This window comes from Crassostrea angulata, chromosome 7 (assembly GCF_025612915.1).
Source record: "Crassostrea angulata isolate pt1a10 chromosome 7, ASM2561291v2, whole genome shotgun sequence".
NCBI lineage: Eukaryota > Metazoa > Mollusca > Bivalvia > Ostreida > Ostreidae > Magallana > Magallana angulata.
Window position 1 is genome coordinate 11,656,345 of NC_069117.1, and position 21,370 is coordinate 11,677,714.

The 21,370-nt window shown below is 33.1% G+C and overlaps 3 protein-coding genes and 1 long non-coding RNA gene across 6 annotated transcripts; 1 reads left to right on the plus strand and 3 right to left on the minus strand.

Moving 5' to 3' along the window:
• Positions 1-2,649: 2,649 nt before the first annotated feature.
• On the minus strand, positions 2,650-7,542 carry LOC128155532 (uncharacterized). Of its 2 annotated transcripts, XM_052817296.1 has the most exons (11): positions 7,340-7,542; positions 6,275-6,419; positions 5,975-6,152; positions 5,750-5,868; positions 5,562-5,657; positions 5,433-5,462; positions 4,677-4,709; positions 4,383-4,578; positions 4,160-4,237; positions 3,979-4,062; positions 2,652-3,878 (listed from the first exon to the last, which is right to left on the minus strand). In XM_052817296.1, the coding sequence occupies exons 1-11, from the start codon at positions 7,407-7,409 to the stop codon at positions 2,979-2,981; spliced, it is 1,929 nt and encodes a 642-aa protein (XP_052673256.1). In that variant the 5' UTR covers positions 7,410-7,542; the 3' UTR covers positions 2,652-2,978. The 2 variants fall into 2 exon arrangements, with proteins under 2 accessions (XP_052673257.1, XP_052673256.1); XM_052817297.1 differs by lacking the exons at positions 3,979-4,062; positions 4,160-4,237 and having other exon boundaries at positions 2,650-3,878.
• LOC128155536 (uncharacterized) lies at positions 5,798-9,913 on the plus strand. Of its 2 annotated transcripts, XR_008239614.1 has the most exons (4): positions 5,798-5,919; positions 6,291-6,402; positions 6,835-6,902; positions 9,556-9,913. It is a non-coding gene; the product is annotated as an uncharacterized LOC128155536 (long non-coding RNA). The 2 variants fall into 2 exon arrangements; XR_008239613.1 differs by lacking the exon at positions 5,798-5,919 and having other exon boundaries at positions 6,263-6,402.
• On the minus strand, positions 7,624-11,981 carry LOC128155533 (E3 ubiquitin-protein ligase BRE1A-like). The gene is made up of 9 exons (XM_052817298.1): positions 11,784-11,981; positions 10,847-11,009; positions 10,081-10,199; positions 9,524-9,652; positions 9,303-9,335; positions 8,915-9,110; positions 8,697-8,774; positions 8,510-8,608; positions 7,624-8,299 (listed from the first exon to the last, which is right to left on the minus strand). The coding sequence occupies exons 1-9, from the start codon at positions 11,882-11,884 to the stop codon at positions 8,012-8,014; spliced, it is 1,206 nt and encodes a 401-aa protein (XP_052673258.1). The 5' UTR covers positions 11,885-11,981; the 3' UTR covers positions 7,624-8,011.
• Positions 11,982-14,105: 2,124 nt separating this feature from the next.
• LOC128155534 (uncharacterized) lies at positions 14,106-18,351 on the minus strand. The gene is made up of 6 exons (XM_052817299.1): positions 18,186-18,351; positions 16,758-16,943; positions 16,202-16,418; positions 15,884-15,973; positions 15,358-15,450; positions 14,106-14,979 (listed from the first exon to the last, which is right to left on the minus strand). The coding sequence occupies exons 1-6, from the start codon at positions 18,248-18,250 to the stop codon at positions 14,662-14,664; spliced, it is 969 nt and encodes a 322-aa protein (XP_052673259.1). The 5' UTR covers positions 18,251-18,351; the 3' UTR covers positions 14,106-14,661.
• Positions 18,352-21,370: the final 3,019 nt, after the last annotated feature.

A 21,370-nucleotide genomic window follows, 5' to 3' on the forward strand; every position in this document is an offset into this window, starting at 1 on the left:
GAAAAAGAATAGAATGTTTGAATTTGCTATAAGGCAGTGAACAATTAGTTATTTAGGCTCTGCTTTCCAGCCGATACATTTCTGCGTGATACCTGGGTTACATAACTCAAAAGCAGAAAATTAGAAAGTGATCCACGGACAAAAAAAACCCCCAAATTAATTATATACTATCGGAAAAAAGAAACTGTGCATTATAAAATTTAGTATAATTTTTCTATATCTATTGTCTATAATTATAAAATTTAAACAATCGATAATGGTAATGTTTTCGGCAATATCGGATGGTAATCGTTCGGGTGCACGGACTTTTTCATGGTTAGTGAGCACCTGTTGTTTATTGAAGAATTTGTACGCACGAGTTTTACGGACCAATACTGTAAAGTATTTGTTTAAACTTTTTTTGTTAAAGCTGCTTGGTCCGATTTTATATTAAATTTTATGCACGCTTTTAAACGATGGCTATGCTTAGTATATGTATAATAATAGACATTGCAGTAGTTTTACCCGTCAATTATGCCAAATTTCAATGAAGAAAAATCCGTACAAAATTTGCTAACAAAACAAACGACATTAAAAGGTACCGCGTTATTTCGCCTCATGTTAAATTTCACCCCTGACGACGAGACGGGTATGGTTGTATTACGACTTTGACATCGCTTTAAATAAAGGTCGAAATGATCAGACAAATTACAAATAAACATTTGAAGTTTTGTTCGCTAATATTTCCAAAATCTGCTTTCTTTACAATCGATGCATAGCATGCGGGTTGAATAACCCCAATCATTCGGGGGACGAAACCAAGCGGTTTTCTTTTCTAAACATTCCCGTGATGCATTTTGGTTTGTTTTTTCGTTTGCCCAAAGAGAAATTATTTTTATTTACTTTGAATATTTCTAACTTTGAAAGGAGACTGATTCTGCTGGTGTAAATAGGAGAAAGTTCATTACTTTCTAAGATAAATGATTTGTATGGAAAAAATGTTGATACTGTAATTACCAAAAAAATCGGACCAAGCAGCTTTAAGGAAATCACTTTAGTTTCAACAAAATTTACCCCTTTGTCATGCCACGAAACGAAAACCAACGTAATCGTGCTGTTGGGATGCTGCGAGCTGAAATGGCACAAAATACTGTAGCAAGACACTTTGGAGTTCATCGGAACACCATCCAGTCATAATGGAGACGTTTTCAACAATCTGGCAACACTCAGGATCGACCGCGCTCTGGGCGACCTCGTGTGACGTCACGTCAACAGGACAACCACATTAGACTTGTGCATCTGAGAAATCGTTTCCAGACAGCAAATTTGACTGCCCGTAGCATTCGAGGGCTTCGACCAATTAGTCCAAGAACTGTGCGTAATCGTCTGCGCGAGCAAAACATCAGACCAAGACGTCCGGCGGTTCGCCCAGTACTGCTTCAACGTCATTGTATCGCCAGACTAGCGTGGTGCACACGACATCTGCGATTCAGAATACAGGACTGGGCCAATATTCTGTTCACTGATGAATCCAGATTTCATTTGGATAGCAGTGACGGCCTTTTTAGGGTGTATGGTCGCGTTGGGGAGCGTTACCAGGACGCTTGTGTTGTGCAACGTCGACAATTTGGTGGAGGAAGCTTTATGATGTTGGGTTGAATATCAGCACGTGGAAGGACCCCATCTACAAATTGTCAATGGAAATCTCACTGGCGTACGCTATCGAGATGAAATTATTCAGCGTCATGTGATACTCTTCATACAGAGACATCAAAATCTGATTTTGGCCAGGCTTTAGCCAATATCTGGAACAACATCCCTCAAGCATTTCTGAACACTTTAGTGGCATCAATGAGGCGTCGCTGTCAAGCATGCGTGAACGCAAATGGTGGTCACACGCGTTATTAATTTTGTTAATTCAATTTCAAATGACAGTGACTTTCGAGTGTGCTGAAATTGACGTTATTCGACGTTAACATTAATGTATTATGAGATGTTGTTACAAATACATGTGTTAACAGTATTACAAAAAAAATAAATTGTTTATTGTAATTTTTAAATGTTTTTTCATATATTACATAATGCACAGTTTCTATACCCGATAGTATACAATCGTGTATTTAAAAAACTCTCAAAGAGATCCCAAACTGTGATGGCTGTATGGACTGGAAACAGTATTGAAAGAAAAAACTAAGTCTGGTATGGATCTTCTCCTTTCAATGTAAGAAATTTCACTGCAACAGCCAGCTAAAAAGCTGTACAAAGAGGTGAGCAGATTTGGAAGGGACAAGGGTAAATGTGACATAGTACTAGTCTTAATAAAGAGAGTTGACAGAGAGAATGATTCTTGGCGCAAACATTTTACCAGAATAAGCCATAAACATGCAACAGACCTGCAAAAGTAGCGAAAAGTATCACCCATGTGGGGTTATAGAGAATTGCTACATACTACTAGTATTCCGAAGATTTCGATTAAGCAAGATATATTAACTGCTGTCGGTTCCATCTTCAGCTGTTACCAAGGACAGTGCGAAAAGTCCTCTCAATTTAAATACCCCGGTACTATTTTTCAAGGACTAAGAAGCAAGTGGAACATTTTAATATTGACCACTGACTGAAGAAAGAAACGGACAAAATTATTGAATGTATTTGAGATAAAGTGTATATGTATATTGTGAAGTTTTTGTCCAAAAGACTGTAGTACGTCATAGCTAATTGGCGCAAACGTAATATATAATCAACCATATTACAAATAAAATGTTCTTGAGTTGCGTTATCTAAAAACAGGAAATTTAAATAGAAAAATGAAAAATTCAGTGATCCCTAGACTGTGGAGAGCTTTTTAATTTTTATACTCAGACATTTTTGTGATAGTGTAACACTTAGATTAGGTCCACTCATTTTTATCAAATCAGCTTAATTTTGTATACATGTACATGTAAATATAAATATGTATAACATCCAAATTAAAACTTTTGCAATGAATTAACATTTCTCAGTCATAACTCGGTAGATTGGTACGAATGTGTTTCAGTGTGAAGTATCTGAGTTTGTGAATTTCCGTAGCGGGGATTTTGTTTCGACTGGGAATATTGACTGTCCTGATCTTTGTATCTTTCATTGTAATATTCATGTCCGTAAGATGACTTAGAGCCATGTGCACTTGGGTTATAATGCCCTCGTCCAACCGGTTTTGCTGTAGCTGACCGGTATTCCTTTGATCTGTATACTGTATGTGGAATTCCAGAGTTTGCATAGCTTGGGCTGACCTCTGATCCTTGTGGATTTCTTCGGTTGTAAGGAGGGTTAGTTTGTCGACTTTGTAAATGGCCACCTTTGTTTGGCAAAGGAGGAAGGTAATACTTGCTTTGATCATAATCCCACGAATTCATTCTGCCTCCCTCATAGTACACTCCATCGTAATGGTCGTGATGCTGTCTTTGTGTTTCCGAATTGAAAGACTGGTTATCACGATCATTCATTCTATCCAAATGTCCACGAGTTTGTGAATTTGCTTTCTGTTGTTTTGGAACAGGTTTTGAATGTTTTATCTTTTCTCCATCATTTCTTCTCATAGAATCTTCGTGTTGCCTTTTCTGGTTCGTTTGTTGATTTTGTTGAGCTGGATGATTTGATCCTTGTACAACTGCTTTGGATAGCAAAGGGCCATCTTCGTGTAAGTAAAGAGCTGGCCATACAACAAAGTCAACAAATTTTCCAGATTTTGTAAAAGACCTCATCTCGTTGCTATTGAATTCCAGTCCTCTTCCAAAGTCAACTAAACACATCGGTGGATCCTGAATGCACATCAACCAACAATATTGCACACACTTATTAATTAAAGGTTCACATTTAGTGGCCATTTTTCCAAATGTTGATTCCATATCCTTCCATACTATCTAAAATAAAGTAGTGAAAGAGCCCGGTAAGTGGTCGAAATAGTCATGTCATACTTGTATGATATCAAGGATACAAAGCTCTTTTTAATCAATTATTTACCGTATGCAGACTTGATTCATTAATTACCACTTCGGAAGAGGTTTTCTGTGCGTCTTTTGCGCATTTTGCTACCGATGTTGAAACCTGTTGCGTTAGCAAATAATTATTTTCAACAGATTTTTATTAAAAGGATAAAGTCAAACGTTTTGAAGACTACTTCTGAATTGTTTAAATCGTATACCTTCTCATCAAGCATCAGTGCTTTAGTAATGGTAGTAAGTTGATATTTGGCATAATTTTGACACATTCTGAAACACCTCTGTAGTGTAAAATTAAATATGTTAGTTTCTCAAACTTGATATTTTCATTTTCAAATTTAGACTATAATTAATGTTTTTATGAATAGAAACTTCTCATATGATCAGTTTTTAGAAGTTAGAAACACAAGATTTAAAGCATGTTACCATAACAATGTTCAGTAGAATCGCGATGGCGGTTTGTTCGCTCTGTTCGGTTTCCAGGTTCTCTATAGCATCCGTCCACTCGTTATCATACAACTCGCTTATCTTCTCATTCAGTTTCAGGGGTCGGTTCGGATCGCTCAGGTCGGATATACCAGGGTTGTTGTCCCTTAGTCGCGCGCCAGCAACTTGGCTCAGTCTGAAATAGCGAAACGTTAATGGATTTTTAATTTCCCTCTCTGATTTTATAATTTAAGGACGAAGTGTGACTTAATACTCAAAGTGATAATAAAATACCTTGTTAATAGAGTCTCCTTTTCTTCGGTTAAACTGAAAAGAAATATTAAGAGTTTGGGAATGAGTTCTATGTTGAAAGAAAAACGCTAAATAAACTAGATTGCTGACAAGAATACAGTTACTTGCACTTTCCGTTAAAGGTGCGTGGTCACGATTTTGGTCAAGTTCTATTTGTTTTTATTATTTACAATGCCTTAGGCATGCATTTCTAATGATCATATAAAATTTGAGAGTCAGACTTTGAGTTTTAGGCAAGATACAGGACTCAAATTATTTGTCATGTTAACTTGGCTCGTGTCCTATTTTTGTTTATATAGGTTCAATATACCAGTAAAGTAATCTTTTACAAGCTGATATGTCTCTCATCTTTTTCAATTAAAGCATAAATAAACAGTTCCTAACGTTTACTACATGCATTAGAAATTAGTTTTAAAACTGGAATTTTCACTTCAACATTCAAAATGTAAACGAAAGCTTTGTTAACATAGGAAAGAATTGTATGCTCTGTAACTCGCTTATAACTCAACGAATGACACTCAAATTTTGGTTGACTATTAGATATGCCTTAATAAAGCATTGTAATCATTAAATTCGGAAAAACAATTTTTGACCAAAAAAGTGGCCATGTCCTTTTAATAGAATCGACTTATCATTATCATGAAACAATAAGAAAGAAAATGTAATATACACTTTGATCTGATCAATGGAATACCACTGTTAATTACAAGAATGTTAATTGTACGTTGGCGTACCTACCTCGCTACCTGTTTTTCCATTTCTTTCAATCTAAAACAGAATATTTGAATGTTATTGTAAATTTTTTAACTATGAACTTAATTAATCCTTTTTAAGTTTAATTAAATTTATACCTCATACGTGATTTACCTCTGTAAGATCCCCTCTTTTTCTCTTTGTAAACTAGCAACCTCTTTTTTATGTTGATTGTGAAGGCTCTTGATTTCATCTTCGTACTTTTTCTTTCTAAAGGCATACAAATAATAAAAAGTACATGGTTTTAGATTATTATAGAATTTTTATTTGTTTTGTTCTTTAGCGAAAAACCATTTTCATACCCTTCAAATGCTTGGTTCCATTTCCTGAAGTCTCTACTTGTGCCCTGGCGGAAGTTCTCTTCCTCTGCGAGCACTTGCTCCCGTGCCCTTTCTTCCTCGAGAGTGTTTATACCCAGCAACTGCAAGAAAGGTCCCGGACGTATATAAAGTCAAAGGATAAGGGGATACTGGTACTTATATTAAAGTTTATATCATCTTCTTTAGGACATGTTCAAATGCACATACTTGCTTAAGTTTAGGTATACTAGTCTGAATTAGAGTCTGACAGTCATAAACGTATTCCTGACTGCTCCGAGTTTTCTTTTTGCGATCCTTTTTGTATTTGTCTTTCGCCGATATTGCCAGTCTTTTCATTTCTCTTAACGCCTCATGAATGCTTTTTTCCCTTTCCTCTGCAGATAACCTGTGAAATATATAAACAATCACCACGGCCTTTATAAGTGATCCTTAAAATTCTACTTTCGTTTTGCCTGCATATACCCTCATTAATTAAAATTCTTTTTAAACGAAATTCGATGTACTAACCCTGTATCTACTGCAGGGCTGCCAGTACCAAACAGGAGTTGGACATTCTTTGATCTTGACGGCAGCGAGGCGGATCTGCTGAATAAGTTATGCTTTTTCGACATCTTGATTGCACTTCCGGATCCCAGGTATGCAGAGATATGGACTGTGTGTTGTAAAATTCACGTAATATACGGCCGTTTAAATAGCCTATGTAAATGAGGAGGTGGGGCAGGTTTCAGATGGGAAAAGTCAATCACAACGAACGTCGTTTTGACTTTATCTTATATGATATTAAATGAAACGATAAAAAATTTACTTTTTTTATTAGAACACTATGAACAAAGCATGTTTTCACAAATTTTAGGATGGTTCAAATGCGAATTCTGAAAATCGGGTTCAAATTTAAATTATTTATTTCGTATTAAAACATGTTAGATACGTGTAACTTCAGAGCTTGTACATTTAATTATTTAGCAAGAAAACTGATATCAATAAATACTGATTCTGGTGATCAATACAAGACTCTTTATTTTTAAAGTCTGTTACACAAATTGACGACATATGATCAATCTTGACAGGGTTTTACTCGTGGCCATACTGAAATTCAACGGGGTGGTGGATACAAATGTGTCTCTAACGATGAAAGGTACCCGATATTCACTTTGTTTTAATATTGAAGAAGTATTGGGACCAAATACATTTATTATCAAGTTTTTATATGTATGCATGGATCTAGAAGAGACTCACTACATTTTTTTATCAACATTCCCTATGTATTCATGGATCTAGAAGTTTCAATAAAAAAAAAGAATCTCTAGATGGTTAGACATTGCCTGTATCTGCGTCCAAAGCAATTGAAAAATGGGGCATTCAATAGTGCATTAGTTTTAAAAATATTTACAAATTCATAGAATGAAGAAATTTATTTAGAATCCACACACTTTCATTTTGTTAAGAAGTTTAAACAGAGTCAAGAATGCTTCTTCTGTTAAAATCTTATAAATCAAGAAATATCTAATTCTGCTTCAAGGCTTCGAACACGTTCGAACAATTATTGCCTGTAACAGTGAAAATCTCTCTCACCGAAATCAAAGTTGAAATGTCTGGTTTGTATTTTCCTTGGTCTAACGATGGCTTCTCCGCAGTTTGGCATTGAAATAAAAAAAATTCCAACCCGAAAAATTAAATGAACACATTTATAACAATCACCACATCACAACGTATACTTTTTAATTCTTGTGTTATTGTATGAATGCATAATGCATGATCATCAATTAAATAAAAAGCTAACATGTACGGTTAAAGATTTACATAATATTTGTAAACTGCTATGTACACCAAGTCTGTATAACAACTTTGAGAATTCATTTATATTTTTATAAGCTTTATTAATCTGGACTCTTATAATAGACGTAATATTACATGTTATTACATGGAATGGCATTAGTGACAAAAAATGTATACGGTGACGTTCAACAACAAATCAGTCATAAGGTGAAGGAAAACTCCAGATTCCCCAGCATTCCTGTAAATCATCTCAGTTTATATTTTGGGGAAATTAATATCGACATCATCCTGTATGCTGTATTTTCTGTTTTATGGCAGAAGAAATTCTGAACAACCTTTGGGATTTTTTAAATGTTTACAGTAAAACAAGATATGCACGTTTACAACATCAGTTATAATCTCCATTGGGCTTGCCTTTCTTGCCAATGCACAACCTGTCTAAAGATTTAACCAGAATATTTTGAATCACTAAACTGTAGCTTGGTTTGTTCCTTGTACAATTCCTTTGGATAACAGTGGTCCATCCTTGTGAAGGTATAATGCAGGCCAAACACTGAAGTCCACATACTGGCCATTCTTAGTGAAGGATTTCATGTTATAACCATCCATTTTAGTTCCAATGGTCCAGACAGTCAATTGCAAGGCGGGGTCTTGCACGCACATGAACCAGCAACACTGAACACACTTTTGGATATATAACTTGCATTTTTCGACATCGTCCTTACCAAAACTTTCCTCTAATTTTTCCCAAAGTGCCTTAATTATAAGATAAGAAAAATTGTCGTTTTAGAAATTTAACAACTAGGCTATTTAGGTCCAAGAATTTTTAGAAAACAACATTACACCGTAAGAAAAATTGTCGTTTAAGAACTTTAAGAATAAACTAACTTGGGTGCAAGAAATGTTTGTGAACAAAAATGAGTGTGTGGTATGATACAAGTAGTCCATTGTCTAACGGAGACTTACGTGATAAATTCTTGATTCATTAAGCGTCCAAGTTGCCATTTCCCTCCGCATTTCTTTAGCTTTCTTTGCAGATTTTACTAAATCGTTATCTTTGTCGTTCTAAACAAATAAAGTTAGTCTTAGTTTGGATTAGGAAATTAATATCAATTAGTAATATTCATATTTTTGTTACACTAAACTTGTTCACCTTTACATTTCCACAGCAGGCATCTCTTAGACTTGATAATTGAGATTCCGAAGATTCCTTACATAGCTCGAAGCATTTCTGAAAAAAAATCTTAAAATGACATTTGAATGGTTCATCGTTTAATGAATTGAACTAATTAAATTCGGGTGAAAATAATGGTCCATTCAACAACACCTATTCCCTATAAAACATCACGAGAGAGAGAAAGAGAGAGAGACCATTAATATGTTCAGCAAGGTCTCCACCGCCCGTTTTTCCTGGCGATCCGCCTCCAATATCTCCATGGCGTCCGTCCACTGGTTGTCGTACAGTTCACTAAACATCTCGGACAACTTTGTGGGTCGATACGGGTCACTGAGATCAGAGAAATTTGGGTTGTTTTCCCTCAGTTTGTCTCCGGCCGTTTGGCTTAGTCTGAACATTAATAATGAGAATATGTGTTATTATAACTGAGTTTTTTTCCTGTCGGATTATTTCTCAAACTTTGATTACTGGTATATTAGCAATATCATTTGTTTTTATAGTCAAACCACCATATTAATAAATTCTTCAATACTGTACTATCAAAATATCGTTTAACGTTTCCCGCTTTTGGCAATTGCATACCTTGTAAGAAGTTTCTCTTTTTCAGCTAGCAACCTAGATCACAATAAATTATAAAATACAACCTTGTTCAACAAACGGCTATCATTGTGTATATTTAGGTATATGAAACGCAGTAAGACCCCCCTCCTCCCCAAATAACCAAACAAATAGAACATCAACATCCATCGACTTTAACTACAATATATAATTATGAAATGTTAATTGATAGTCTGCTGTACAACCTATCCATTTCCTTCTGATGTTCTCTTTTCAGGGCTGTCATGACATCATCGTGCTCCTTTTTTTGCCTGACGAGCTCATCTTCGTGTTTGTTCTTCAGTGCTGCAACTTCATCTGTACGGTTTCGTTTACTACAAGAATCAATATTCTTTACTTATCTCCATAATCATAAACATGGGCATTTTTACCAAAGGAAATCTATCAAAGTAGCCGTATATTTGTTACATCTATACGTCTATAAACTGTACACAGTCTACAAAATAATATTTTTAAATAAAAGAACTGTTTAAAATGTGCATTTTTTTATTTTATGCTATTTTATCTTTTGATATTTCTAATCTTGATTTATTTTTTGCATCTAATAGTTGTCTAATTAAAATTAAATTCAATACTTTGCTTTGTGACATGACTCTTTACAAATACAAGAAGAAGAAACACTCATTTATAAAAATTATTGTCTGCAATGCACATGACAGTATCTTGGTAACACCCCCCCCCCCCCTCCAATAAAAATATATAACTTTTTACGGTAAATCACATCTGAAACACACTGTCATACTTGTCATAACCCTTGCTAAAATTTCGGAGTTCTCTCTGTGTCTCCCGGCGGTCGTTCTCTCTCTGTGCATCGGCTTCTTCTCGATGCCTCCTCTCCTCTCGTGAACGAATCCGCAGGAGCTAAAAGAAATCCGTGGATTACGTAGAGTACCCATTGCAATCATATATGTTTTTTTTTAAAAGTTGCTCACATCGCTTTTTGTCGAACTGAGATTTGATTTAAGAAATAATAGAAAAGAAGAGATCTTTTTTGCGGAGTTCATAGATTTTGCTGTGACCTATGGGATCAAATTAATTTAAGGTATAGGTACGAAAATATTACTTCACGTGACGAACGAGTTAATCTTTAGTTAGTCAGCCTATGAACACATTATGGTGGTTAAAACTGTATCTATCAATTACCCCCCCCCCCCCCCTCACACACACATAAAAAAGCCAGACAAGCACAAAAACACAAATCGATAATCTCTTGAGATCTCTATCCGTATAAAACAGTATATCAATGCCCCCCCCCCCCCCCCAAAAAAAAAAATAAATAGAAATAAAAAAAAGTGTATCTCCACATTAATGTTTAAGAAGGTCAGTCTTAAAATTATTCAAGTAGATGTTTTAATGCGAGCATTGCCATAATAAATAATTATTGCACACTGATATCATTTTTTCATGTCCTATTCTGGTTGGCAAGATCTAGAAGTACATGTTCATATACATACAACCCCCTTCTATGTAGGCGTGTGACTGTCCATATTCACAGACCACTGTATTACCCTTTTGAGGTCAGGTATCCATCTGTCAATCATCTCCTCACAGTAGTATCGGTACACCTTCTTCTTCTTGAAGTCCTTTTTAGCATTAACTGCCAGTGTTTTGATCATCCGTAAAACATTGTGGAGTTCTTTTTCGTCGATTTCTTCTTCTTCTTCTTCTTGTCTGTACAGGAATAATTTATCGTGTTAATGATGTGGGATACCTAGTACATATTGTGAAGTACTTCCTATCAAAATAAACAATAAATCAAGCATAATTTCATATTTTTTTCTTTACTTTTAAAAACTGTCGCCTAATACCACAATTGGTTAACTAGTGCGTTATCAACAAATCTGTAAGTCATGAGTTCATATCAATCCGGGAGTTTATAAATTTTACCTTTTCAAATATTTTTTATCACATGTTTGGTCAAATATTGTAAAATTTGAAAATTCTAAACCGGCGAAAGTATTTTGATTGTTATATATCTAAATTTTTATATCAATATTTAATATCGAATGGTGTCCCATACCAAATAAAGCATTGCGAACGTCCAGGTAATACATGCGCGGATTAATAGGGGAAAGGAGGGGGAGTCAGAGGAGAGGGTGTTCTAGATCCCCCTGAAAACTTAATCTTATTAACTCACATTGTAAAGTTACCGAAAATCTTGTCTGCGTGTCCCCTCCCACGCACCGGAAAAAATTCTGGATCCGCACACACATGTAATAATCAATGATTATATGCACAGACTAAGTTTATATTGAATGCGCTTATTCCGATAATTAAGAATGCAGGTAACTTGGTTTGAACAGAAAAATACTGATGTTGACCTATTGAAATCACAATTCAAAAGAGGCTCAATGTATATAGAAGATTTCAATACACATTAACTATCTACTTTCGTTTTGAATAAGACCATCGTATTAGACTTAATTTTCTTAGTAAAATGCAAACCTTTCTTCTATATTTCGTTCAATACGCTGGCCCTTCCGAACTCTGGAACTCGGTAGAGAAAAGCTCCTACTAAAGAAACCACCTTTTTTGGACTTGGCCATTTCATGCAAATCTTGCTTCCTGTCTGGTTTGTAATATCTTTATCGTATCGCTACAATGGGCAGGGATCAATACATTACCTGTAGTATACAAAATGAAAGTAGAAGTCCACTGATTGAAATCCTTGAATGAAAATATATTAACGGTGTAATTATTACGGTAACCGATTGTAATTTAATGTGCGAATTCAAATTATTCTTGATTATTACTCTTATTGCTACATGGATATTTTAATTTACATGATTGTACAATTGAATAAAATTTTTCATTTATTCTTGTCTTATAATTATATCTCTTCAAACATATGTATCAAAATACTGTTATTTAGGTATTGTATTGAAAAGTAATGGGAAGTTAAATTTAGCAACATCTGTGCTGGCCAAAAAGCATATTTTAAAATGAAAAAAATAATTTGTATTGATAATGCATCCATGTAAGCTCTTAAAAAAACTTATTGATTCCATTGTACTTCCTGTACTTCTTTATTGTTGTGAAATATGGGGAGTTGATCTCTCATTGAAAGATATTTCAGTTATCGAAAACTTTCAAGTAAAATTAATATTTCTTAAAGATATACTTGGATTACATCATTGCAAAGCATCTAATGCTGGTTGTTCGGTAGAATGAAATAGGTTACCACTTTGGTCTAAAATCTCATTCTCAAGCATTAGATATTGGAATCACTTGATAACGTCTAATTCTTTGGCATTTAAATTATATCAGGGAACAAACAATTCCAATACCTGGACTAAGAAAATTTCTGGCATCCTAGATAATTTGGGATTCTCAAACATTAGTAATTATAAAAGCACAATTCAACACTTTTTACCAAACATAAAGCAAAGAATCGTTGATCAATGTATCCAAAAGCAATCATCAAAATTTTTTTTCAAAAAATTATATATGAGAAAAAGATGTCCTTATGTTGATATACCCAGGAAAAGATCTGAGATCCTCTATAAGTAGAATAAGATAAAGTGCACATTAACTTGCAATAGAAAGTGGTAGATATAATGCCACATTTAGATATGAAAGATATTGCAATGCTTGTAAAACTGGTGCAATTGAAGATGAAACTCATTTCCTTTTTCAATGTAAAGCATATTATCATCTAAGGAACAGCTGATTTGGTAATTTTTATAATATAATTAAAATAAATATTGCCAATAACTTGGACAAAGAAAGATACATTTTACATTTATGTTTAAATAGTGAAATACATACTATTTTAAATATTACAGTTAAATTCATTAATGACTGCTTTAAACACAGATGTCAATTAGTCTAAGGAAATGTTAAACTGATCTATATAGATCAGTAAAAATATATATACTGTGCATGCAGTTATTTCAAACATACAAATACTGATGTTCCTGCATGTATATTCATTGGGCCTTTGCCAATTATTGTAATTGTGTTTGTGCAAATAAAATATTTGTATTTGTAAATGTATGTATTTGTATATATTCCATCAGCTGTGAGACAACGTTGATTGAGACGTCGTTCACATTAAAAAAAATATTGTTTAGGGTAATTGTTTTAATGTTTGGGTTTTGATAATTTTTACACCGTTGAAATAGCGCAATTTTAAATGAAGACAACTACTGAGAAAGTTGTAATATGTATATCATCCTAATTTGTAAGTATTAAAAAGGAAGTTTCGTAAGGTAAAACAATATTAGTACAATACAACAGACAGCGGCTGACTGACGCTCTCTAACCTTTGAAACAGGTATAGCGGCAGCCTCACAAGGAATTTAATTATAATATACACAAAAAAGAGGATGTATATAGACCTCAGTGGTCAACTGGCTGAGGATATCGGCACTCAGTACCCTGGAGTTAAGAAAGGTAAAACAGATGAATATACTGACATTTTTGATTAAATTTAATTGGAAATAGCTGAAGAAATCAAATTTGTATTTTAGCGCTAATGGCCCTTTGAAGATATCTTATTAAATTGACGATGAAATTATGTCAAAATAGCATATCCCATTGTTATTGTTTGTTTGCAAAGATTATACCTCAGAAGACGGTAAAATTAAAATTCTAAAATTTGGTAGTATTTTTTACTAAATGGTCTAGAAATCATAGAGGAATTTAAACTTGATTCTGCATACAGTTGTTTCGATATTTTGTAGAAAAGTCTATACTATATTCTAATTCATCTGTTCGATTTATTTACAACTACAGTTTATAAGTTTTCATTTAAGTCTGCTGGTGTTGACTGACAATATAGTTTTAATTATATTCGAAAATACAATTTATACTGCAAATAAATTGTTTCCAGTATACATGTACCCCCGCAAATGATATAGTTTCCCTGTTCTGTCAGCATTTGGAAGTCATTGTGGAGTGGTATTTATAGTGTTAATTATTTCAGATTACTTAGAAATCACTTAGAATGATTCCATCTGCTTTAAGGCTACAGTACATGTACGTACCTACGGAAGGGTACGTTGCTGGTGAATCATATACAATGTATTTATTATAACTGAAAAGAATTGAATACCAATAAAATGTAAATATGAGGAATAAAAGTTTTGCGGCTCATCGTTCAAAATTATAAAGAAGAAAGAATTGTGTGCGTTTGAAATGTACAAGTACGAGAACGCAATATGGCATATATCTCTCAACAACAAAACTGAATCAAGGGTCATCTAATAATGATCGTTTACCACTATTTACTGCCCATTTTCTTCGATAGTTTCCATTCTCAGTTTCCTTATCTTTTTATATAACACCCCTTTTCTTCTTTCTTTCAAGTTTTTTTTTAATATCATTTCTGATTTCTTCTTCCTTTCTTTTCTGTTTTCATTCCTTGAACGATTGCCTTGGCAACCAAAGCCCCGTTATCATGAAGATACAAGGCGGGCCACACAACGAACTGCACCTGGTCGCCGCTTTTGGTGAAAGACCGCATGGTTTCCGATTTGAACTCACTTCCGGTGAACTGCCACTCCATACACATGGGCGGGTCCTGAATGACCATCAACCAGGACAGTTCAGCACATTTAAGTATGTACTTTTGACAAGCCTCGATTACTTCCGGTCCAAGTTGTTCCGGATTCCTCTCCGGTAAACTCTCCAGGTAGTGCTGCGTGTATATTTCAATATTAAAGATGCATAAATGAAAAAAATTAAGATTAAACCAAACGTGCAATTAGCATGACAAAAATATATTATATATATATATGAATATTTTATCAAAACCATTTTTATTTTACCAGTACAAAGGTATAAGAATGAATTGCCGATTAAGGTGCACCGATTCATTATGTAGTGGGTCTCCATGGAGCCACTAAGCCAAGCAGTTCTTTGAATAGCTGTGAGTGATATTAACACCACAAGTCTAATCTAATTTGTCTAGGAAAAAGGCAGATTTACGGTACGAAAAAAAAAATTCCGGATAATTTAGAGTTATCGAACACTGCTGAGGATCGGAGATCGTTAATAAAACTGATCTGATATTTACCTCTCCTAAGCATTGAAGAACAGACTCCGAACAATGCTGCCGCCGAAAATCTTTGATCTCCTTTAATAATGCTGCTGGAACTTTAGGTTTATGCTTAAAACACGAAAAAGTACACAATACAGTATGCACAAAATAGCATTACATCGTTAGTTTGTGAACCTCAAAACAGCATATACATTCTGTATGACATAATTCCAAAAATACGGATACATTTATTACATTTTTTTTCTATTTAGAAAATTTAACAATTCAGTAAGCCACACCAAGACCTCTTCTAAATATTGACTGTGTTCATTTTAATTTCCCCAGGAGAAAGACGAATCATAAGAATTTTCCATTCATTCCGATGTCCAACTGTTCTTCCGTGATAGATATTGATAAGTTTAATTCTCTTTACATAATTTTGACAAAAATTGCAGAAAAAGACTACTCAGGGTTTTTTTTAAAGAAGAATGTCCTTGAAAAAAAATCCCCAAGTTTTTCAAAATTATTTTTTACGTGTAAATAAAGCGTGCATATTTTTTACTTTGATTTTAACTGTATTTGGAGTTATTAACAGTCTTGACATGTTATCCATATGTTCTGTGGCATCTCTTTTGCACATTTGGAATATTTCCTGTAAAACAAATGTAACTCAATAAAAGATTGATCAACCTTGATTTTCTCGAGAAAACATTTTACAGATTATAGACTGATTTAATACACGTGTCTCTCTGTCCTAAAATATTTGACAAAGAATTTTTAAAAAAATTGATGTACCATCGATTATGGTACTAAATTAGTCGATAATTACATGTATATACTAAGTTTAACCCAAATTCATCATAATTCACAAGATACCTACTGTAAGAATACTAAGTAGAAGCTGCACATCTTTTTCTTCATCATAATTGGTTTCCGTGGCTTTACGTAATTTCTCGAGGTTTTCTAGGGCGTCTGTCCACTCGTTGTCGTAGATTTCAGACGCCTTCTCTCCTAATTTGATTGGTCTATTTGGGTCGCTGAGGTCGGCAATGCCTGGGTTGTTGTCCCTAAGTCGGTTTGCAGCTACTGCACTTAGCCTAGGAACATTTTGATTAAATGTTACAATAACATCCTAGGAACATTTCAATGTCATATTAGCCTAAGAACAGTTTATTGTCAATATCACAATAACAGCCGAAGAACATTTCAATGTTCTAATATCAGCCGATAGAATTTCTAATGTCATAACAGTAATCAAATGGGTAGCATCGTGCGCTTATACAGAATATTAAAAAACCCCGAATAAATGTCGCTAGCGGCCATGCAACTTATACAAAAATGATAAGGATCCTTTACCGAACAGAGGATATACACACTTGATCCTCTTAAGAAGAGTTGGACATTATGTACTAAAATTAATAAAATCTAAGAGTTACCTTGTTAAAGCTGCTTCTTTGTCTTTCAGGGCGGCTTCTTTAGCAGCTTTCTCTGTTGATAATTTTTTTTGTAATTGATCGATCGTTTTCTGTAGATCCTGGACGCTTTTCTTCCCTCGGATTTCCCGTCTTAACAATTGGACTTGGTTTTCTATTGTTGTCAGTGCATCCTCTACAGATTCTTCACTGTAATATTTAAACAAAAGCTTAATGACTTTATCATTCATTTTATCACAAGTTACCAAATTTTCTAGAATACAAGTAACACGTACAAGGGTTAAAATTGTATGATGTGAATGGATATGCATTAATTTTTCAAGCTGAGGATCATTTCAAGAGTGAAAAGATATACAGCTTCGCCGTAAATTATTTTGAGAAAAAAAGCCCTGAACTCCATTTTAAAGATAATGATTTTAGGGGCAATTTTCCCCGATAGGACTAATAAATTTTTTTGCAATCTCGTGTTACCCCGATTCCAGTCAAAGGACCGTTTATTATTGCAACCTCCCCCCCCCCCTCCCCCCCCCGTATTGTAGATGATGTCTGGGTGATACTAAATAGCGAATAATATATTAGCATATATGCTTCTTAAGATATGGATTTATAAAATTTTCGAATTATTTTCATTAGTGGAACTTTAACACTTTTCCATTTTAAAAACGGTGTCCCAATTTCAATTTTAACAAATTATATTTATAATCCATCAAGATAGTTGCGTAGTACTTAATTCCATTGGTATCATTTTTTTTTGGCATCAGGGTTTATTACTTTTGCAAAGGAGTGCATTGCTTCTGTTTAAAGTCTGTCTGTTTTGTATTTCAGTATTTTCCCGAAAACAGTTGTTCGTTTTGCATTAACGTATTTTACTCCCTTTCCATCGCCCGTACACTAAGCCTAACAGGTGAGCTAAACACAGAAGATTAATCTACACAGAGGTTAAATAAATCATGGACAGTGAATGCTATCAATGCATTTCTTAGCTCGATAAAAAAGATCAAACCAATATAAAACATTAGACGCAGACCAGATGGAGGACTTTTTGTGTAATTTTCCTTTAATTTATGGAAATACCTAATCCTAAACCACATTTGCCTAACTCACTATATATATATCCTTTCTAGATTTTGGCTGAAAATAGTTGGAATCATGAACGTTTGGCTGACGGAGATAGTGCACCGGGTCAAGAACAACATTAAACTTTACTCATTGTATAGTTTGTAAACTTAAGACGCGATCGGTGCTGATATATAAGTCCTCCCACTACTGACAAGTTTTATCAGTTAATGGCAAACTAAGTACATGTAATACTGTAAGTCTTGTAGTTTATGCATGTTAAAAATTGTAGTGTATGCATTGATTACAACGAATCTTTATTTTCTATTTATAATGGTAAAGAGACTATAAAGCAAATATTTAAGTTTCACTTACCTTTTTAACCTCTTTGAAGGGCTTTCATAGTCTTCCGATTTGTCATGAGATTTTCGTTTCGCCATTGTAAGGCAAGTGTACTTTCGGTTTGCACAGTTTGAACAACTGTCGACAAAAACCGCTCAAGACGAAAGATTCGAGAGTTTTTTTTTTTTTATTATCAAAGCGTTGTACAATTAAGTTAAAATGACAGGTTTATCACTCTATATAAGGTTCCGTTTTCTGTACATTTATAAGTACAATTAAAAAAAACAACTAACTATATATTTCTATGGAAGCCGATAGATGAAATTAAAATACAGTATAACCACCTATTTATATTCTGACCTTAATATAGTATTGATGTCTTTTCGACATTCATTCTTTAATTACTTTAGGCTTAACAACCTATCAGTATTCATATTTATACAATACATATATCATACAGATATGCAAGTGGAAGAGGAAAATAGATAATATACTTTAATTATGGTAACAAATCATCTCGTATTTTCAAATTATAATTTATATACTTTCCAAGATTAGTCATAATTTTGACATTTTTGAGCTGAAAAGTTGTACAAGTTTGAACACTAAAGGTCTTTTCTAAAAATAAGGTCTAAGTTTTTACAAAAAATATCACACCATGAACACACCAATAAAAAATGAAATTCATCTTCCACACAATAAATATTACAGTATATACATTTTTAATCAATGCAGGTGCATTTTTTGAATCACATTTGTTTATTATAATTATTAAAAAGTTACGAATTGTTGAGATACTTAAGTTTAAAAAGTTAGTACTGTAAATAGATCAATACCTTCATCACAAACAGCTTATATCAATTTTTTAAATTCATAAGACTATAACATATTTTGCCCCCCAAAATATAAAAAATAAAATAAAAGACTAATAAATATCAGATTGGTATTTTGCTCCCGTTTATGTGTTTTAAAATATCACCGTTTTGCTGAATGTTTGGCAAAATGCTTCAATTCAATGATTTTTTTTTATGTCAGCATCTAATATTAGAATGGGAAAAATAAGGATACTGTTTTTGTATTTAAAAGAATCTCACAAATGATCAATTCAAATATCTTTTTGAGGCTGTGTATGCTCTTGCTCCATCATCACATCCAGTACCAATTCTTTCCTTGCTAATGTTCTCCTAACTCTCCTTGTTGTCATCTACGTATACATACTAGTAATTACTCTTAGAGATTTTTTTATTAGTCTTAAAAAGAACATGCTTTTAATATGTTAAAATAAAGCCACATGAAAATCTCCGTTTTAAAACTTGCACTTAACAGCAATAAAATATTCAATACAATCGTTTAGAAAACAGATACAGATATTTGTGCCTTTTCCGTAAACTGTTTATCATATGATATCTTTTCTAGCAGCAGGAAAGAACTTTTCAATGAGATTGAATTATGTTCCCTTGGTTGTAAAGTGTTCTTCAGCATTAAATGATATATGACATATGCTGTACCAGGATATTCATTTAAAATATCGTATTTCAATATTTATCGAATAATGGAAGATAGACACTTTTAAACAGGTAAGGACTCCTTTGAAACCCAAGGACAATATAGAGTTATTTATAAAAGGCTAATATTTGTTTTTGTTCAATCGAACAAATTTGGCAAAAATGTCATATGCTTCAATTTTATCTAGATCAAGAGGTATCTAATGCAATTGAATTGTATGGGCTACAGAAAAGAATATATATATATATTAGTTCGTGTAGTTAATGCATTTAAATACATGCAACATGCTAATATTCGAAGTTAGACAGATGTTTAACGGGAAAAAACACATCTTTACTTATACTTTTGTTATTAGAATGTTATGTTTAATATAGCCTTAAAATTTTATATTTTATATCATTAATACATGAATCAATGTACAAAATAAATTTGAAGTGTGTTGCATCTTTATTTTAAAGACTTTTTACATTTTGTTTCTCTATGATTTCAGAATGTAAGACGTAAGATATCGTTGGACAATAAATCAACATCATCTTTCTGAAGAACTCAAACTTTAAAAAAATCCACTTGCAACCGTTAAAAAATAAAACAAATAATCACTTTAATCAATAAATATGATTTAAGTGGTTTGTAAGACTTATTCAAAAATATAAACAAACGGTACTTAAGAAATATGATTTGAAAAAAGAATGAATTACTCTTCCGTTTTCGGTACCAGCAGTAGCCATTGCTTTTAGAATGAATATGTACATTAATATAAAAACCTAGTGGATACCAGCATGTGTCGTCTGCAATTATAATTAAGCCTTCGATCATGTTTTTAAAGTAAAAACGGGATTCTAAAATACTTTACAAGTATATATTTCTTTGTTGTACATAATTAAACAATGTGTAAAAACAAGATGAATATGTTCATTTATGTCAATGCAGTGTCAAAGGTTAAGGTATAATTATGTCGTATTCTATATCAGCTTGCATCTAAATTAAAAATATTGATACTTTTATACGTATTAGGTTTGTACAGTTTGAACATTTATGTTTTTTTTTATTAAAATACAACAGCCGAAGTTATGTACACTAGTATATTTATCGATTTTTAAATAATCATGAATGGAAACAAACAAGCAATTCTAAATTGTATTTAAAATGCGAACAATTAATGATATCATCTTTTTAATTAACTTTACAAAGGAAAACTAGTACTTAATTGCATTCATCCACGATTCATTGAACCTAAATTAAAAAATCAACATCAATTGTTTAAAAAATATTGCATGCAAGTATACAATGTATATCTACCAACATTTTATAATTGATAATGTTATTACTGTATTTTAACGCAAATACTCTTAACAACTATATAAACGAGATAAAAACGAGTTTCCTTTTGATGATGAATATACAATTTTTTACACAAAAAATCCTAAATAACGACGGTCTATATAAACGTTGATCATATATAAAGTAATTGTATATTCATCATTATATTGTTACATGAAAACTTAGCTTTAATATCTAAACAATGAAGGACTATGAATCGTTTTCTTTATCAGCTGTAAACAATGGAGTACCTGACGCTTATCCACTACTTCGAGCTGTTTTTTTTACTCAACATCTTTTCCTTTGCCGTCGTTTTCGGTACCAATAGTTGTTTTGTGTAACATGTCGTTGCCTAGATTAGGATGTTTATCATATGGAACATAAACATCTTT

Coding starts and splice junctions, on each gene's coding strand:
- LOC128155532 (XM_052817296.1), bottom strand. CDS start 7,409: ATGCCAAACTGCGGAGAAGCCATCGTTAGACCAAGGAAAATACAAACC. Junction 5,869..5,974: donor GTATACCTAAACTTAAGCAA/GTATGTGCATTT, acceptor CCTTTCTTGCAG/TTGCTGGGTATAAACACTCT. Junction 4,579..4,676: donor AAGGAGACTCTATTAACAAG/GTATTTTATTAT, acceptor TCGCTATTTCAG/ACTGAGCCAAGTTGCTGGCG.
- LOC128155533 (XM_052817298.1), bottom strand. CDS start 11,884: ATGGCCAAGTCCAAAAAAGGTGGTTTCTTTAGTAGGAGCTTTTCTCTA. Junction 9,111..9,302: donor AAAGAGAAACTTCTTACAAG/GTATGCAATTGC, acceptor ATTAATGTTCAG/ACTAAGCCAAACGGCCGGAG. Junction 8,775..8,914: donor CCTTGCTGAACATATTAATG/GTCTCTCTCTCT, acceptor ATTTTTTTTCAG/AAATGCTTCGAGCTATGTAA.
- LOC128155534 (XM_052817299.1), bottom strand. CDS start 18,250: ATGGCGAAACGAAAATCTCATGACAAATCGGAAGACTATGAAAGCCCT. Junction 16,419..16,757: donor AAAGAAGCAGCTTTAACAAG/GTAACTCTTAGA, acceptor AAATGTTCCTAG/GCTAAGTGCAGTAGCTGCAA. Junction 15,974..16,201: donor TTCTACTTAGTATTCTTACA/GTAGGTATCTTG, acceptor TTTGTTTTACAG/GAAATATTCCAAATGTGCAA.